This window comes from Hippoglossus stenolepis, chromosome 11, assembly GCF_022539355.2.
Source record: "Hippoglossus stenolepis isolate QCI-W04-F060 chromosome 11, HSTE1.2, whole genome shotgun sequence".
Taxonomy (NCBI): Eukaryota; Metazoa; Chordata; class Actinopteri; order Pleuronectiformes; family Pleuronectidae; genus Hippoglossus; species Hippoglossus stenolepis.
In genome coordinates this window covers 15,176,901-15,195,339 of record NC_061493.1, presented here as the reverse complement: position 1 = coordinate 15,195,339, position 18,439 = coordinate 15,176,901, and the positions used below count along the sequence as shown (strand labels likewise).

At 43.0% G+C, this 18,439-nt stretch overlaps 1 protein-coding gene across 3 annotated transcripts in view; it reads right to left on the bottom strand.

Annotated features, from left to right (window-relative positions):
- Positions 1-6,558: 6,558 nt before the first annotated feature.
- The window catches only part of LOC118118379 (tensin-3), a 31,869-nt gene continuing 19,988 nt past the window's right edge, over positions 6,559-18,439 (bottom strand). For 2 of the 3 annotated variants that reach the window (XM_035171561.2, XM_035171563.2), the window contains 14 exons: positions 15,894-16,045; positions 15,663-15,795; positions 15,461-15,544; positions 12,921-13,053; positions 12,235-12,788; positions 12,043-12,129; positions 11,817-11,948; positions 10,083-10,178; positions 9,706-9,783; positions 9,518-9,595; positions 9,131-9,299; positions 8,741-8,809; positions 8,586-8,615; positions 6,559-8,273 (listed from right to left, as the gene is read on the bottom strand). In XM_035171561.2, the coding sequence (XP_035027452.1) occupies positions 8,129-8,273; positions 8,586-8,615; positions 8,741-8,809; positions 9,131-9,299; positions 9,518-9,595; positions 9,706-9,783; positions 10,083-10,178; positions 11,817-11,948; positions 12,043-12,129; positions 12,235-12,788; positions 12,921-13,053; positions 15,461-15,544; positions 15,663-15,795; positions 15,894-16,045 (1,940 nt within the window). In that variant the 3' untranslated portion in view covers positions 6,559-8,128. The remainder of the gene's footprint in view (positions 8,274-8,585; positions 8,616-8,740; positions 8,810-9,130; positions 9,300-9,517; positions 9,596-9,705; positions 9,784-10,082; positions 10,179-11,816; positions 11,949-12,042; positions 12,130-12,234; positions 12,789-12,920; positions 13,054-15,460; positions 15,545-15,662; positions 15,796-15,893; positions 16,046-18,439) is intronic. The other variant, XM_035171562.2, reaches the window with a different exon arrangement.

Sequence of the window (18,439 nt, the reverse complement as noted above, 5' to 3'; positions counted from 1 at the left end):
GTTTCTCAGACATACAGTGCAGCAGTGGTCTCTGATCTTAGGATGTGTGACATAGTTGGGGCCTGCTCTGGACATTTGTAAGAGCGACAAAGCAGACCTCAGAATAAGGACACATACCACATGTGTAAGTGAGAAAATTCCTGCGTAATTACATCTGCAGCATTTTTTAGGTCCACTATTAATTGGTTGCAGATGAGAGAGGGGATACACCGGCACAGAATGTCCAAATTACCTCAAAAGAATAATAGCGGGAGAGGCGAGGTGTACAGTTCCTCTTCGCTTTTTTGAATTTTCTTGGAAGCCAATGTTAAATCAGTTGCCAACAAGCCCTGGCGTACTGCCGCCTGTTAACAGACAGGTCTACAGCAGAGCAGCGCTCACTGGAATGCCAAACATTTGTTTCATATGCTGCAAAAAAAAAGCCTGCTGATTTTCCTCCCTCTCCTCTGCTCAGAGCTCTTCGGAAGGGGGTCTCTCAGCCACCTGTGCATATTCAGCATAGCAGAGGAGAGCGTCGGGCACGGGGAGTAATGTACTGGAGGAATGTCGTCCCGCAGAGCAGCCACTCAATAAAGAGGGAGTGTGAAGAATGTGCTTTTGCACACACAGGATATTACTGTACATGTGTTTAACATAACCCACTGTCAAAGGCTGTGCTGTCCAACCACAACTGCTTGTCAAATCCTAATCCGGGGCAATTTTCCACTGTTTTAAGATGCTCTGGACGAATCAGAAACACTTGCTGGAAGCTCGGAGAGAGTGCCCTGCAATGGCTCCTGCAGCCTGGATGGAGTTTATTGCACTGAGGCCCTCAGCTAAATATAAACTAGCTAATAAATACCTGGCCTTGAATATTACATATATTCTCACTTTCAGGTCACATACGTGAACAGTAATCAACGCTTTTCATTTTATGAAAACCATTGACTGTAAAATCTTCATTGCAGATAAACCAGGTAGGATGAACTCTGCACCACAGACTGTTTATAAAAAGCTCTGCACACAACGTCCAGCACACAAACAATAAAAAGAGACAGTATTTTGTAGAATTGACAAGGAATAATTCAGAAGTAGATCCGGCAACCAAGCTAACGGCCCATTCCTAACAGGCAGTTTTAGTACAGACACCTATTGTATTTCTGTTCCTGTTATTAGAAATATAAAAACTTTTAACAGTTAACGGCCAATTTATCAACGCAGGAAATAAAGAATATATAGTTTACATTAATTTACATATAGTTTACATTATTCATGTGCGATCGGGATGCCTTGTATTCCATTTATTAAAAAGGAACTCGGTTATGTTCCTGATGTGTGCCGTTTGTCATCATGCTTCTTTGGTGATTTTGTGCGTCTGGTGCGGAGATACAGGGGATGGTGTTACTGTAGTGACAGGGGGAAAGCACAAGACTCTGCGGAAAAGGGCCAAAGCTAACAGGTCTGGAAAGCACATACAGTTCTGGAGGTCTGTGTGTGTGCGCATTTGTGTGTGAGTGTTTCCATTCTTGGAACATTTGGGACGGCAGTGGGGGTCCATGTGTGTGTGTGAGGAGTAGCAGCAGAGAGTGTGTAGGTACACTGGAGTAAAAGAGGAGGGTTGGGACTGTTTAGGAATGAGGCTGCCGCAGATCACATGACAAGCCTGCTACGGTCACTGTTATTCTTTTTTGCCCCCATAGTCTCATGGCCGTCTCTTCTATAATTGCCCCTGTCTGAGAGTCTTTTTTTCATTTTTTTTTCGAGCAGGCTCCCATCACAGTTGAATTGGACGCAGAGGTCTCTATTATGATTAATATGATCATCTCTTCCCTTTGATTCTGCTCTGACTGGCACCCATACCGAGCCTTGACAATTATCCGATTATTAGATGTGGTTTGAATGGTGCACACACACAAAAAAGCCAAAGGGGCCAAAGGCCACCTTTCATCTAATTCCAGGGTCGGTTAATTATTTTTTGGAGTGGTCTGTTCGTGGAGCTGTCATGGTCCCCATTTCTGGAGGCTTGGCCCCCGAGGCGGTCCAAGGCTGTAATTAAGCCTGAGCGATGTGGAGGACGGAGAGCGAGGAGCTCTCAGCACTCAGCCTGACGGATTGCAGAGTGCTCGGAAGTGGGCTGAGAGTGGCGCCGCTCACTTTGGGCCCCGAATCCCCCCCTCGCCCCACCCCCGAGACTGTATCACTTCCTACGTCTGTATTTCTTGTACATTAGAACTTTTGAACGTGTACCCACACATATATGTACATTTCCTCGTCTGCAAACGTGTTCTCATTTTTCTCATTTAACTCATTCACTGAGTCTTGCTATTTAAGACCAGCATGGAAAACATGGTTTGAATCTAAACGTCACTCATGCATCATTGTATCATTTTTCTCCCTCCAAGTGTTCTTAATCCACAGCGACGGTGTGAAACGACTGAAATAGATTCAAACAGACAACAATCCTTGTTATTTATTCTTGCAAAGTCTGTATCATTTTCTCACTGACACCGACACCACCATTACTCATCGTAAACAAAGACAAAATTGCAGTCGGGCGAGGAGTAAAATATCCCCCTTGCAGATGCAGGCCCTGCAGATGCTCCATTTATTTTAGAAGTGATGGCGGTCTGTGGTTTGAAGATGTGGTTTGGTGCTGACACGGAGAGAAAAGACAGAGAGTTATCACAGTCCGTGTCAAAAGGTACAGCCATCTCTGACAGGTTCACCCGACCATGGACCACTGATCTAATTTACCTCCTATAGCATAAGTGCAAGTCAATTTACTTTCATACTTTGTAACCTGTTATTTAAGCCATATTTTACGTTATTCCTACCATTTTCCTTTTGATATTTCATTATTGTTAATGTGTGTCTTCTTTATTTTATCGTCCCGTGTAGCATAGCTCTCAGTAGAATGCATTTATCTGCCATATTTCAATCAAGCTGCACCAAATTTCACACACTATCACACACTTTATATATATATATTTATAAACTGACAGAAAACATAACCTCCTTGGTGAAGGTAATGAATTAGAAGAAGCTAAATGGGAGGAAACATAAGTAAATGAGGGGAACAAGGTATGAGCCCAACATACATGCCTGTAGATGTTGACATTTCTAGTGTCCCTGCAGGTTTAAGAAAGCAGAAAACAGCGATGATCACTGCCAAGTCATAATAATCTCATTATCTCTTACTCTCCGGTACAGTGATTCACAACCAGGAGAACTTGTACGACTCCTTGTACTTACTGCACTGCAGCAAGTTTTCAGGGGTTAGATGAAAAAGATTGTGTAGAAGCTTGGCTAATTTGAGAAAATAAAATAAACATACAAATGGGATTAAAACTGTGGAAACTCAATCTCATCTGTAGCAAATTTGTGGTAGCAATTACAAGTGAAAGACCAATTATGACAAACCAACTGCCCAAGCCAGTCTCCCACCAGCCTGAGTCAGTTGCATCACCTACACACAGTGTGCAGTGACTGAGAATATGTGAATAGTTTGAGCAGGGAAGCAGAAATGGGTGAAAGTGAAGGATAAATGGTTAAATCCTGCAGGTTCTGTCTCTCTGGTCGCACAACTGCACATATAACAATACTCTTTATGTCACATAAACAATATTGTATCTGTATCAGTCAATCAAACTTTGTATAATAGCTGTATAGCATCTATTATACATGTTAGTCAAAGTGCCTGACAATTGACTGATAATACAAAATGCGGACAATGAAATGAAATGATTTTAAAAGCTGTAATAACAATAAAAAAGATAAAAGAAATAAAAGGAGATAGAACAAATAATTATAATAATAATATCATTAAACAGGTAAAATGGAATCAAATTTAAAGCATAGGTGCAATAAAACAAGTGAATAATGTCTATAAACCAGCCAGGCTGAGGAGAAAGGATTTGAGCTTCTGTTGAAACAGATTTAAAAATACTGAATTACATTTGTTAAAATGAAATTTTTAAGGAATAGGATAAATCTTTTTAATGGAGGGACGCTCGTCTGACAGAGCTGTCGAATCCCCCAGCAGCTTTTACGCCTTCGTCTAAACCGTGATGAAACACAAATTCACAAAGGCAGCACTTGACCCCACTGCACAGTGACCATGACCATGGTCTGGGGGTCACTGTCGAGCCCCTGAGACGTACTTCCCTCTCTAGATCACATTTTAGTGCAGTCACAACAGTCACACATCACAAACTGATTTGGTCTCTCTGTGTGTGAATTCTGCTATTTTTAGGCTTTGAGTTACTTTTTTTTTTTTTTTTATGTTTCTAAAGCAAGATATTAATCATGCAAATGATCCATAAACAAACATAAACTTTATTCCATAACATCCCCTCATTCTGACCTGACCTGAACCGTTATGCGGCCGAACGTTAAAAGCTCCGTTTATCTTACAGTGCGTGTTGCGGTTTCAACGTCTGGTGAAAGCCAAACAGGGGCCTCAAATTGCGCAGCCATCCCAGAATGCACTTTCTATTTTAGCTCCCTAAACCTTTGTTCTGCCTCAGAGGAAAAAGATGAGCCCTGCCCCTCTAATTAAGTGGTCGTAAAAGAAAAAAAAAAAACCTGAGCAGAGCCCGGGGGGTGGGGTGGGGTTGGGGTGGGGTGGGGTGGTGGGGGTACTCAAGGAATGAGAACGAGCCCGATCAGCCTGATAAACAGGACCTTTCACCTCCACATTATCTGCGAAATGAAACTGGATTGGCTTCAGTGTGCACGGAGGAGAGGGGACGTAAATCTGCAGAGTTCACTGGAAAGCTGCCATTTGTAGCAAGGCACACACTGTGCGTCACAGGCTTTATCCACGTCTATTACAGGCCTTTGCTCAGGTCAGGAATGTCAACACACGACAGCAGCTCATCAGTGGTGGTGTGCTGGGGAATAAACCTAATGCAGCTCTTGTTTGTTTTTCTTTAATGTCGTTCTCCTATACGCTTATTAATCGTCAATATTAAGTCACGTAGTTCGAGCTTGATGGGGCCTTATTGCAGAATCGAGCCTGGCCAGCTCTCCTGCGCTCTCACACACTGTTATTACTTGTGTGTAATGTCCGTCTCTGCTGACAGGTTCCTCTCCAGTCTAATAACGTTGCTCAGCTTCTCTGGACTTTCCCCGGCGTCTTTTTATTTCCAGGCCACTCCGCACTAAATAACAGAGGAGGACGGGCTCTGGGCTCTGGGCCCTCCGCAGTTGCCACACCTGGGCCTTCACTTCCTTCCTGCCCTCCCCGGGAATTCTTCACTTTCACCACCTGCAGAGGGGCAGTAGTGAAGGAGGGAGGAGGAGGAGGAGGAGGAGGAGGAGGAAGGGTCTATACCCCATTATACCTTTTCCTCCCTCTCAGGCTTGGCTCTGCAATTTTATCCCCCCCCCCCTCTCAGCACCATTAGAGTAACCTGCCCCGGCTTGTGTGAAGGCACAGTCCTCTATTTTTTACTACGGCGCTTCACAAAACAAGACAGTGGACATGTGTGTGGGGGATAGGTGCATAAGAGAAAAATGCTGATGCAGAGCACGAGTTACTATTCCACCTTAAAAAAAAGTTGTAACTTAGAAAATATCATCTTAAACCATTCCTTTCTCCTTTCAGGTTCACAAGTGTTGTGTTGCTAGTGTCCTCTGCTGGCTGCAAACTGAACTGTAGCTATCCCTCTCTACAGTTCCTCATTACATCCTGGGTATTAGAGCCATGTTACTTCAGCACTTTCACACATCCTGCCTGGCATTGGGAGCTCATAGCTTCCACTGGAAGACACTGAAGCTGGAATCATCCAGTAACTAATACTCCAGCTACTGAGGCCGAGTCTAGACCTGTGACACAACCTGCCAGTGGGTCAGTCATTACGGAGCCAAACATTTTAAAATGCAGAGAACATAGATATAAAAAAATTTCAGCGCCCAAAAATAGTTTCTAAAAATTATCCTTTTAGGGAAATAGTAAAGCTAGAATTACCACCCTGCAGTTGTATGCCTCCATCATTCAGTACAGGTCACTGTGTCCTTTGAACACTGAAATAATAATTAATCTTGAGTCGGGGGTTCCAACTGGTCAAAATTAGACATATTTCCCAAATGTTAGACTCGAGATATCACGTTCAAGAGGCCAAAAACATTTTTGTGAGGCCACCGTGACCTTGACCTTTGACCACAGAATTTAAATCAATTAATCCATGATTCTAAGGGAACATTTGTGCCAAGTGTAAAAGGATTCTCTCAAGGCGTTCTTAAGATAAAGCGTTCACGAGGGAAAATAGCGTTATGTAAGGTAACATTGACCATTGACCAAACTCTCATCAGTTCATCTTTGAGTCCGAAACATTTCACCCAAAGTGGAAAGGATTCCCTGCAGGTGTTCCTGAGATATCGCATTCACAACACAAAAAATGTACACATCGACCTTGACCTTTGACTTTTGAAATTCTAATCAGTTCATCCTTCAGTCACCATGAACATTTGTAGCAAATTTGAAGAAATTCCCTGGAGGCGCTCGTGAGACATCCTGTTCACAATAAAGGTTGATCATTTTAAAAACCAAGAAGCACCCGACAAGGAAGCAAAACATCTACGTCCAACTTTTAATTTAAGGGGTTGGGATCACCAGGATTACATTAAATGTTTCCTTTTGTTTATTTACAGAACACAACAAACAATGCAAAAGTCAATATACAAATAAACCGCTCACATGTAGCATGTTATAAACAGAGGCACAGTATTGTATGAGATAAGTATGAGGTACGGATAATAGGTCATGAAAACAAATTATAAAAACATAACAAACGTGAACATAATCAATGTAAGAATATCAACAGAGCTTTATCGTGGTGGTAGTTTCGGTCCCTCTCTGGTTAAAATGGCTGCCCCAACACACACAAATAATTAAAAAAGGATTTTTTTTTTTGTCATCATCTCATATACATGTCAACAAACACACACGGGATAATAAACATGTTTCTCCCAGAGGAGGTATATGTCATTGACAGATGACCGGCTAAATATGTCAAATACTACATTTCATTGTGCAATTCCAACACTTAGTATTCCTCCAAAAAACACTAACACAATGACGGCATCTGTTCTCTCGACAAACTGTTGCAGCTTGTGTCAAACTGAAGGTACAGAGTCGTGTACGCCGGCTAGTGTTTGATACCCAGACACTGCCACGCGATCGGTGTCCCGGCAGAGAGGACAAAACAAAGTCATATTTGGCAGCTGTGAGTGGAATGCCACGATCTCCTACACAAAGTACTGATGTGTGGGTTATTTTATCCAACTCCAGTCAATTCAGTATATATTAGCATTATAATATTTTTTTCTATGGTTCCTCCCACACACACACACATGCGCGCACACACACACACAGACACACACACTTTCATCTAACGGTTTATAAGTGGTCATATTCACAAACATCTAAGGAAGAAAAAGTCCAGAGAGGCCTCGTACGCGCTGCACATGCACAAAAGGCCGTAGTTTAAAAAAATAAAAATTTACATTGCATAGATAAAATAAGATAATCCTGTTTGTGATGTAGCCTGTTTCAGAGTCCAAATTCTACATATTAGCTTTGCACATTTAAATTCCATGAGGAAGATGCAGCAGAGAGGTTCTTCTACTTTGGCTACAAACTTTATAACAGATTTTTTTGGTTAAATATTAGAGGAAAAAAAAGTCACATGCAAACGTGATGTTTTCTTGATTTGCCTGTAAAAAAAATTCTACGCTTGAAAAAGAAAAGCAGCCTTTATGTTATGTCCTTTAAGATATGATGAGAATAATGACATATCTAACTGTATAAGACATTGAAGTTGTAAATGGATAGGAACAAAATAACACATTTCATATGATTTAGATGTTGGCGAGTTTGATTGGCTAATTTAGTTCATTTTACAGGAAATAAAATAAAAAAAACAATGGGATTTATATTTGTTTTCTATTGAAAGATGAAGTTAAATGTCCTGGTGCTGGTAGGTGAGTGTAAATAATATCCAGGTAATATCAGGGTCAATGTACAGCTCATCACCATCTTCACTCCGTAACACTTTATCCTTTTTTTCAGTCTTTCAGTCTTTACTTGTTTTTTTTCCTGCTCTCAGTAAAAGTCTGTCCAGGTGACCGTGAGATCGGCTCTGTCCTACTTACTCTTCTGGGAGCCGATCATCACCCGAGAGACAAAGTTGACGATGGCGCTCGCCGGCTGCTCGGGGTCATGCTCTGCAAACAGGTGACATATATTGTCCATGGAAGTGCCGGATTTCCTCGCCACGAAGCCGAAGATCCTGCAGAAGGGGGAGCAAAGTGATCAGTGGCTGCAGCGTCACCTGTTGGCCCAAAATAACATGGTGGCGAACTGCGAACTGCTTCACGTAGCCCAGGACAGGGTCAGATGGAGCCAGGTTGCCGATGCCATAACTAAAAAACTAACAAACTGACAGATAGAATTTTCCCACCAAATGATTCTATTGTAGATCAAATTGATACAATTACCATTTACCATAAAATTACCAACTTGCGGACATTTGCCGGAGTGAAAAAGTGAAGGGGTCTTAATTCTTTCTGAAAAAAAATCGTAGAAGTAATAATTGACTTACTTTGCTGAAGTGCAGCCATCTCTTTTCCACCTGTTTAGTGAAAAGAGGATACATTTGAATAAATTATATTATCGTGGGTGGATTTGTTTGCTGATGTAATTTTCTAGGAAACATTTTGTCATGGCACACCTGCCACACCGAATTAAAATACTCACTTTCTATCTTGAGGGTCCAATGCACAAAATATGACTGTGCTGACGTTGTAATGTCTCCTGAAGAAAAGCCTGGGGGAGAAAAACGACACAAAAATGTTTTTAGTTTTCAGACATGATGTGCAGGTAAAGATATTTGTTTTCTTCTTGTTTTTTTGTCATTTATTGCATCTCTCGCATGTTAGAAGAGTCATCAAGAGTTCCCCTGGGATCCCCTGCTGTGTTCTCACATCGGATTCTCCTGACCTTCTGCAGACTTTATACTAGCGGGCCAGGCAGAGAAAGTCCACAGATAATCCGGAGGCTCTCACTCGGACATTTGCGTTCACACATGCACCTCCTCTATAATCTCTGGAGCTGTTTGAAAGCAGCTTTAGTGTGTTTGGAACTTACTTTCTCTGGTTGTCAGTGAGGGTGATTCCCTGGGAGGAAACCTTGAAGTGGACCACAGTGGAGGTCGGTGGAGGGTTGGAGCTCAGGGTCATACTGGTGGCCTTCTGCACCGCCTGGATGCCAGTCAGGGACTCCATCTCCACTGAGCCCAGGTACCACACGTTACAGGCTGCGGGAGCACACAGATTCAAGTCACGTTCAGATCACAAGCGCTAAGTGCAAATAACGGCTGAGCAAGTGGACACAGTGTCCTTTAGTCCCTAATGACAGGACAAGATAAATATGTGTGGATGCAGTCATTCCCAAAGGTGTCCACAAGGATTGTGTCACCATCACTGGTTTGTCATCGTGTCTATTAACAGCGAGTGAAGTCAAACGCCTGATTACCTGCCCCCTGTTTTAGCAGCTCAGCGGCCGAGTTGGTGACTGTCTGTGAGCTGTTCTCCGCGACATCTTCGAGAGGATCTACGGAAAACATCGACATCATCGGAGAGATTATATAGTGAAAAACCACAACAGACACACAACAACAGATAAAATGACTCACTGGCCAGACTATGAGTGTGAATGTTTACCTCTGTCAGGTATAATGAGTTTACAGGGCAGGGCCAGGGGAGTGATCGAATGTTGGCAGACCAATGCTGTTAAACTTCCTGTGAAAGAAAAACATATGGAATAAAAATTTCAATCAGATTTAAAGCTTTATTGCCACATAGATTAATTGTTCATTATATCTCCTACTATTACCTGAAATAAAATAACCAATTAAAGAAAACACAACAGCTGTATTTTAGTAATGATTTGACAAATCATCCACATGACTTGACTAAACTGCCACAGTAGAGGGCAGTGTTGTTCACAAAAGCTTCATCTTTGATGCAGTGTAGCCAAACAGCCAGGAGGTGTCACTGTCGTGAGGCAACTGTGCCAGGAGGCGTTCCACCAGACTCACCAAAATACGGCTCATTGGGGCAGCCCTTCAACCGAACTCCTTTCTGCGTACACTCAATCAGGAAGTGGCGTACTAATTCATTGGATAGATCCCCCCCTGTAAGAAAACAGAGAACAAACAGAGATATGAGAGACGATGAATCCCTCACGATTGTACGAGGTCTGATCTCGCAAAACTGTCTCGTCTCTCTGACACCCTAGATTTACACTGACCTAAATAACAGCTCCGAGCATTTATCTCAGCACAACGTGTAATTTCCCAGCCTCCGAGAGTTACATAAAATATAAAATCACTACATTCAATCTCTACGGAGATTAATGGGATTATGATTCAACAGAGGTGCCTCTGAGGGGGCAGGAGGAGACTCAATGTAAGGAATGTCTGGACACAAAGGCTCGAGAAAGGCCCGCTCCTTAAGGTGGGTTGGGTTTCACACTTTCAAGGAGCCACAATGCCCTAAGCTGAAAGTGGGGAGAAGGACCGTGTCATGATGTCACCACAGGTGCCGTCGGACTGCGGAGGGGTGAGAGCAGACAAAAGGACAGGTGTGAGTAGGGGGGATGAAATGAAAGGGGTTGAACGCTGTGGTGGGCTGGTAGAGGAAGGGCATGAGGGCATCCTTTGTGCCCTCGCGTGTTGTTTTTGTCAAAATATGCACCTTTAGAATAATCCTACTTGTTTCGGTTGCACGTTGGCTGAGATTTAATGTCCTCTGATCCTTTTAGAATAAGAAAAACAGATATGTGCATCTCTATTTTCACTCAGTCACCCTTTGTTTTGATGTTGAGACATAGCCAGGGAATGTTTGGACGGATTCCTCTGGAAGAAAAAAAATCCCTTCCCGTATTTCCTGAAACAAACACATCCAAGCAGCTTGATTTGAAGCCGGTCCCTGGATACGGCGTCTAGTTATGTGGGGCAGGGAGCTTCCCAGGAGAAGGCCCCGGGATCAGAATAGGCTTATGGACTCAGCACATCCTTTGTGAAGCGGTGAAACATTAGCTGCACGTCTAAGACTGGCAATCGGGGTCTGTTTGGCTTCATCGTCATGATGCCCAGGAGAGAAACACGAGTGATGAACTCTTACACACAAACAGAGGAGGGGGACTCTCATGTTCCACCAAAACAGTGAGTACAGTGGACTGTAACTGTAGATGCCTTTGTGTGGTGATTGTGTGATGTGTGATTCCCATGAACACTGGCGGACTCTTCATGACGATAAATGAAAGAAAACCTTTGGAAGAGGATTTTTATTCTATCCCCAAAACTATTTAGTCTATATTCTATTCTTTTGGGAATGAGATGAGAAGTCTGATAAAACTTCAGCTGTTTTCTGTAAAGCTGCTTTCAGATATGCAGGAAATCTTCAAGAGGGGCTCTATGTGAGAACGCAAATATCCGAGTCAGTTGCTGTGGACATTCTCCAGAGTTTTTCCTGCCAGCGCCCTCTGAATAATGTCCGAGAAAGAACATGTGAGAAGACAGCAGGAGAATGTCCGGAGGATTCACCACGACAGAGTGGGCGTGTTGATGACATTTCTACCAAATCAGACCTTTGCTTGATAATTAACTCACAGGTATGAAAGTGTTATCTTAGTCTTAGCAGAGGCAGGAGGGGACGTTCCTAAAATGTTGAACTGCTCTTATAAGTAACAGTAATTCAAAGAGAATATGTTCAGAATATTACTTGTTACTCTAATACTAAAATACATGATACATTCTCATGTGATGTACCTTTCTTGGTCTGTTGGAGGACAGAGGGTGGCGGCGTAGCCACTTTCATCGCCAGTCCGTAGGCGCCTCTGAAGGAGTGGCTGTCCCGGACGATGAAGCAGCCAGGCTCCTTGTCCTTCAAGACCGAGATGGCTGAAGGAAGAGAAACAGAATCATGAAGCTGCTCTACGGTTCTACGCTGAAGTTTCTTACTCGTTTATTATTCAGGATAAAAAGTGGATGGTACCTTGATCCCTTGAGATATCTGGCTTATACCAGAATTTTGATGTGTCCTGCACAAACTTTACAGTAAGCTGCTTGCTGGCCAGCACATCTAAAAAACAACGACACACAATAATCAGCAAAACAGGCTGAGCTAGTATCCATTTGTATGTGTTTGTCAGCATCACCAATGTAGCCATTAGTTTCTGTAGTTTACCTGGCAGAGGTGAGGCAGTGCCTGGTGTCAAAGATGACAAGTCAGGCAAGGTACTGGGGAAGGGGATGCTCACAGAGCTCCCACTGTGGGGACTCGAGAAACCGCTGGGGGCTGGAGAGGCTGTTCCAAGCGAGTGATCCCCCTCTGACGCCCTCTTCTTCTCAGGCAGAAGTGGGGGCTGCACCTGGGGCGTCTGCAACTGACCCTGCCCGTCCATGGAGGTCAAAAGATTCCTGTCCATGCCTCCGTTTCCCAGCAGAGAGGAGCCGGGGCAGTCCGTGCTGTAGCCGACCCCCGAGATGTCTGGCTCGTCGAAGCTTTGAACCGAACTGTGGCTGAGAGCGTAGCGAGCCATGCAGCTTCGCTGGCTGTTTCGAGGGGAACTGTGGGCGTTGGGGGCGGGGTGGATATGTGGGTGGTGCAGGGGAGGAGAGTGGTGGCCATAGTCCAGGGGCATGGAGTGCTGCGGCGGTTGCCTGGTGGAGGCGTAGCTGCTCAGAGAGGAGTGGCGAGTCAGCACCGGATGCTCTGGCCAGGACTGGCTCATGGATGAGCTATAGTAAAGAAAAAAAAGGTCACTAACTTCAGCAGTAACTCACAGACAAGCTCACATTCCAACTTATTTCTGTCCTCCTGTGTGGAAGAGTAAATGCTGCTTTAAATTTTCTTAGAGGTAAGATTTCTACCTGTCTGTCCGTTGAAGGGTCCCGACAATTGAGGCCGAGTTTGTAGCACTTAGCGTCCTGTGGCAGTTGATGGAGGAGTCTGGCAGATTTTCAACCCCAACGTGGCCGATCATCTCCGAATATTCCCGGGGTTCTGCACAAAAGCAAGAACACAAATCAGTCACCTTAACCTGCCTGATCGCGATCATCAAGGTCCAAGAATTACTGCCTGGAAAATTGGTGAAAATGTCAACAACAAAACAAATCTCGCAGCGTTAAAGGGAAGATAATAAATCCTGGATCTGCACAAAAATGTTATGGTTTCTTCCCTGACTCCTATTGTATCCTTCCAACAAGTTACTTGAAAATTCAGTATGTAGTTTTTGTGTAATCTTGGTTAACAAACAAATAAACTAACAAACAAAGGGACAGGGGTGAAAACCTCCAAAGCTTCACACATCCAAAAACTGAAGGAGAGGACAAAAATTTAAGCAAAGATTATGTTGGTATTGTATGAAATGGGAAAAGTCCCTCAGGAAAAAGCTCTCAAGTAACAAACAATCAATACTGGAGTTCAACTGAAAGGAAAACTGTCCACATGGCCTTGAACCCTTACCATCAATCTACATTAAACCAATCACCAATTACTGCTGCCACAAGCCATGGAGTCAGCAAATCAAACTCGACTGCATCTAGGAAATTAAAAGCACTCCACCATAATTATCTAAAAGCTTTATCTTAATCAGTCTAAAGAGTCTGGAGCCACTGACGGCCTCGAATCTGAAAGCTCTTGTTCCAGCTAAGGCCTCTGGTGCAAAGGCTCCTTCTTGTCCCTGTTTCCCCTCTGTGTACACACGCAGACAAGTGTTGTTTTGTGTCATGTCTCCTGACCCGTCGTAACCATGGAGATGTGGCAGTGCTGAATGTGGCGGTTCTTGATGTCTGAGGTAATAAGAGGCACAGCGGGGGCACGGATCTGCTCCCGGGCCCTGCAACCTTTAGACATACTGTAGATCTCCATGGGAACCAGGCAGTCAGAGGTCAAAAGCCAAGTGAAAATGAACATTAGGGTTCGAGGTTCAAGGTGAGATCATCCGTCTATGCATGGGTAGATCCTGACATGTGCAAACAACACGGAGCAAAAAAAAACATGCCAAATAAAACACAGTTAACTTAATTCAAACCATCTGGGACGTGACATAAAAGTCAGCAGACAGGCTTTACACCAGGATTACTCTTTTCTTTGAAGCACGTCTATTATTACGATTAAGTAAACAATAAAAAAATCGACATGAAAGGATTTTGTTTTGCCATAACTGCACAATTTTCTCTGAACGATCTTACAGCCAGGGTGTATTCCACCTCACACAAGCACCACAAAGAAGACAACAGCTCACACACGGAGAAAAACACGGTTTTAATCTGAAGAACAACACTGAAAATAAAAAGTCCAAAAGAAATGTTTTCTCCTCAGGCCGCGACCACGCAGAAATTCTCCAAAAAAATCAAACAACGAGGGCAGAGAGCGGTTCGGAATCTCCCCGCTTTCACATTTGTGAGACGTCTTGTTATTTCGGCCCCTGCCTCAAGACCGCTAAAATTCCACTAACAACAATCTCACCATTATTAGGCAGCGCAAAGGGGGGCACCTCTGATAGCTCTCGAGGTAGTGGGGCCCAAAACAGGCAGAGGCAGAGGAGACATGGAGGAAGACTCATGTAATTACCTCCTACTCGCTGCCTCTCACTGTATTTAATTTGGTTTAGTGGAAAGAAACACAAGTTAATATATGGATAGGGGGAAATGTTAATGTTTGCACAAAGAAAACAGTTTTACGGTGTTTTTGTTCTTCACAGCACTTTGCATCAATTGTTTAACTTCCTATCATTAAGGACGTTTTTCAGACATGAAAATTGGGTCTGGACCTTTTCCTCAGTTTGCCTTTCATGTATGAAGAACGCAGTAGGAGATTTTCTACTGCGGAAATCACTGTTTTTTGTTTACAGCACATCGACACCGGTACGACCCTTTTCACCAAAAGCTCTCTTATCGTTTCTTCAGTTTGACATCTTTGCCTGCGTCTTCATACTTTTCCATCCTGAGATACGGAGACACTCTGAAACTTTACTGACATTTCATTTGGGGACTGGTTGGAAAAGTTCCAGAAAATGTCCGGAACAACTAAGTGCTATTTGCATTCTCACATACTCTGTAAAAAATATTATTCAGTTCATGTCCTGAAAGTAACTCTAATGTGTTTTTGTTCTTCACAGCACTTTGGTCAATTGTCAAATCCATAGGCTTACATAAAGGTTAAAAGATCTGTGTTCATACTTATATACAAAAGAATGACCTTTCTGTATTTTTCTTATATCCTGTCAACGGATACGGAGTGTTTTTCTGAACCACTGTTCTGTGTCTAATTTGAATCGCTGCTGGTGAGTTCACAAAGAAAGAAACGCTTTCTTCCCTCAGATGGAAGACCTTTCACAACAGCTTCATGTGATGCGTCGTTTTCTCAGGAATAAAGAGTTCAGTTCAGAGTGCAGGGTTGAACCTACCATGGTCTGTTCTGTAGCCGCCATATGACTGCATGCTAGGAGATGGCATTTGTATGTGGTCAATCAATTCTGACATATTTTTCACTGGGAACACAAAGGAAACAAGGACAGCGACATTAAATCGAACCTACGCTGATTAGAAAAGCAAGCAAAAATCAATCACTCCAACAAGAGGATAACACGGGCAGCGTTCACTACTCACCGTACGGTGTGGGCGGAGAGATGGGGAAGGCAGGAGTGGGTGGAGTCATGTCACTCCCAGCCTCGACCCTGCCGTCCATGTCTAGGCCCTGAGCCCTGTATTCGGCGCTGTCAGTCCGGAACAGCATGCGATGCTGGAACAAGCAACACACACATGCATAAAATAAGCATCCATTCAGAAAAGAAGAAGAAAAATACACACATGCGAGCATTACACACGTGCAGTGTTTACCTGGGACTGTGGCACACAGGGGGAATACGTCCGCTGGCCCCTGTACTCCTCCGTCCCGCGCCACCCTGAACTACAGAAGCTCGGCTGATCATCACTTCCTTGGCGACTCAGACTCCGCGTGACACCCACCCGCCCCTCGCTGGACTGGACAGCTGGATACACACAGGTAGACAGCAGCACGCAGGTCATTAAACGTTAACAGGTTTTCAGGCGTCACTGGTTTCAGAGAAGTACAGTGCATGGAAAATTACTTTTTAAGAGGATTATTCAGCAAATGATAACTAGACTAGATGATAGAATTATTAAATGATTCAGCTGAATTTTTGTTCATTCATAACTGCTCTTGTGATCACACTTCAGTGTAGAGTGAGCTGGGTTGGCTATTTTCATGACTTCCCTCTGTAAGGTAGGGGCTGATGACATTTTTATTTAGCAAGTCCATAAAGTGAAATGACCACACCGTTAACCCCGGGGCACCGCCTACGGTCAGGTTTTGAGAGGGCAGCTGGGGAATTCAGGGGCTCTGGAGGGTGAGGAGTATTTGTGTGAGTGTGTGAGTCTGTGAGTGTTGGGGGGGGGGGGGTTCAATGTTGTGACGACTCTAAAGACTGCTGCCACTCAGCACCAGGGTGTTAATTTGAGCCCTCCCAGTGAGCTCCGGCCCCCCCAGTCTTGAAGAATGCTAATAGGGCAGAAGTGCCACAGCCAGGGATCATTATTACTCACTTGTTGGTCTGGGGGGAGAACATGGACGACACAGATGGTGCGATGTGTTGCTTCATTCATGCTTTTCATGTGTCTGCAGGAGTTTTCATTTGTGTGTATAATTGATCCTGATCGTGTTTCATTTTGTCCGTAGAGGTGTGTATAACAGTCAACACATGGATGTAAATGACTCACTTTCAATTCCCTTATTTCTGTAACCTGAGATGACGCCAGGAGAAGGGTTGGGCAACATCACATATACAGTACTGTGATGATAACAACATATGTAATCATTCATAAATGTCATAATTCTTATACCCAATGAAACCACTGCATATACTTTGAACAGTGTTCTTGTTGTTGTTTTTTTGCCAAGACATGACGGCGCAAAGATATTTTCATTGGCCCAAACTACTCCAGCAGCTTTTTCTTTGGCCTCCGGTGGAGATCATTCCCCACCTCACTGACTTTTTGTCACTTCTCATCAGTTGTTGCACACACTCCCCTTTATGCAGCATAAATACTTCAACCATCCTCCACCTCCCTCATTTTCTTCTACTCCTTAATGCGGTTAAAAGTGTTAACATGACCTGGCAGATCTGTATTATCAATAAAACTATTTAAATCAGCCTTTACTTTGCACCAACATCAGTCTCTTAATGACACAGTTCTGCAGAATCACTTCGAGACCCGACTCCTGTCACTTAAGGGTAAACTTTTAAATACCTACATTAGAAGCAAACAATTCATTATTATCTGCGGGTTATTTGTGAAATAACAAAGTTTTAGACTTCAGCTCTTGTTTCTTGGAGTTATTCTTCTGTATATTTGATGGAAGAAGTGCTTACTTTACTTTACTAAAGTACTAATAAACACACTGTAAAAATACTCCACTCCAAGTAAAAACCCTCCATTATAAAAGTAGGCAAGTAGAAGTAATTAAGTATTATTATAATTATTAAAGTATGAAAAGTAAAAGTACATATTCTGCACTAAAATTGTCCCTGACATGGTTTTACTATTATATATGATGTTTTTGATTTAATGTTACTGCTATATTAATGTGTATGTAGTATTTTACTGTTGTATATACAATTAATTACTTTATATACTGTTGGGAAGTTTAATGTACAGCAGTACATCATATTCTATAAGATAATCTTATGTTTGCAATGACGCTGTCATGTAAGAACCATCTATCTCTAAAAAGTCAAATTTTGGTCAGCCACAGCTGAATATTTTATTTTATTTTAAAGTAGGAGATCTTTCTAAACCCACAGAGCAATGATTCAGTTTATTAGAAAAAATCTGAATCAACATATTCGGAGATACATGGTTTTCACTGGACATAAATAAATGGCGTTGTAATCTATGAAGTAACTAGTACCTAAAGCTGTCAGATAGATGTAGTGGAGAAACAAAAAGTATGATATTTTCCTCTGAGATGTTGTATAGCTAAGTACAGTACATCAATGAACTTAGTTACATTCCACCACTGCTTGATATGCACAGACAGGTATGCCGTTGGAAACCAATGAAAAAAAACGTTGCCTCCGGGCTCACTTGTTCCTGTTTCGGAAATTCCTCAGGCCTCCCTTCTTGTGCCCCCCTGCAACCACATGTACATGCTGGAGTGTGATTCACGCACCGCCAACACTCAGACAGCTGCACTCTGCCTTTTCTCTGCCTCACTGGATTCCAACTAAAGTCAAACATAATATTACCAACAGTAGAACGGCTGTTAGGCAGTCAACACTACTGAACATCCTAACCTTAAAGAGAAAGACAAATCTGACAGTAAATGTTCTTATCGTTTTACCACTGATAAAAGATGGTCATCA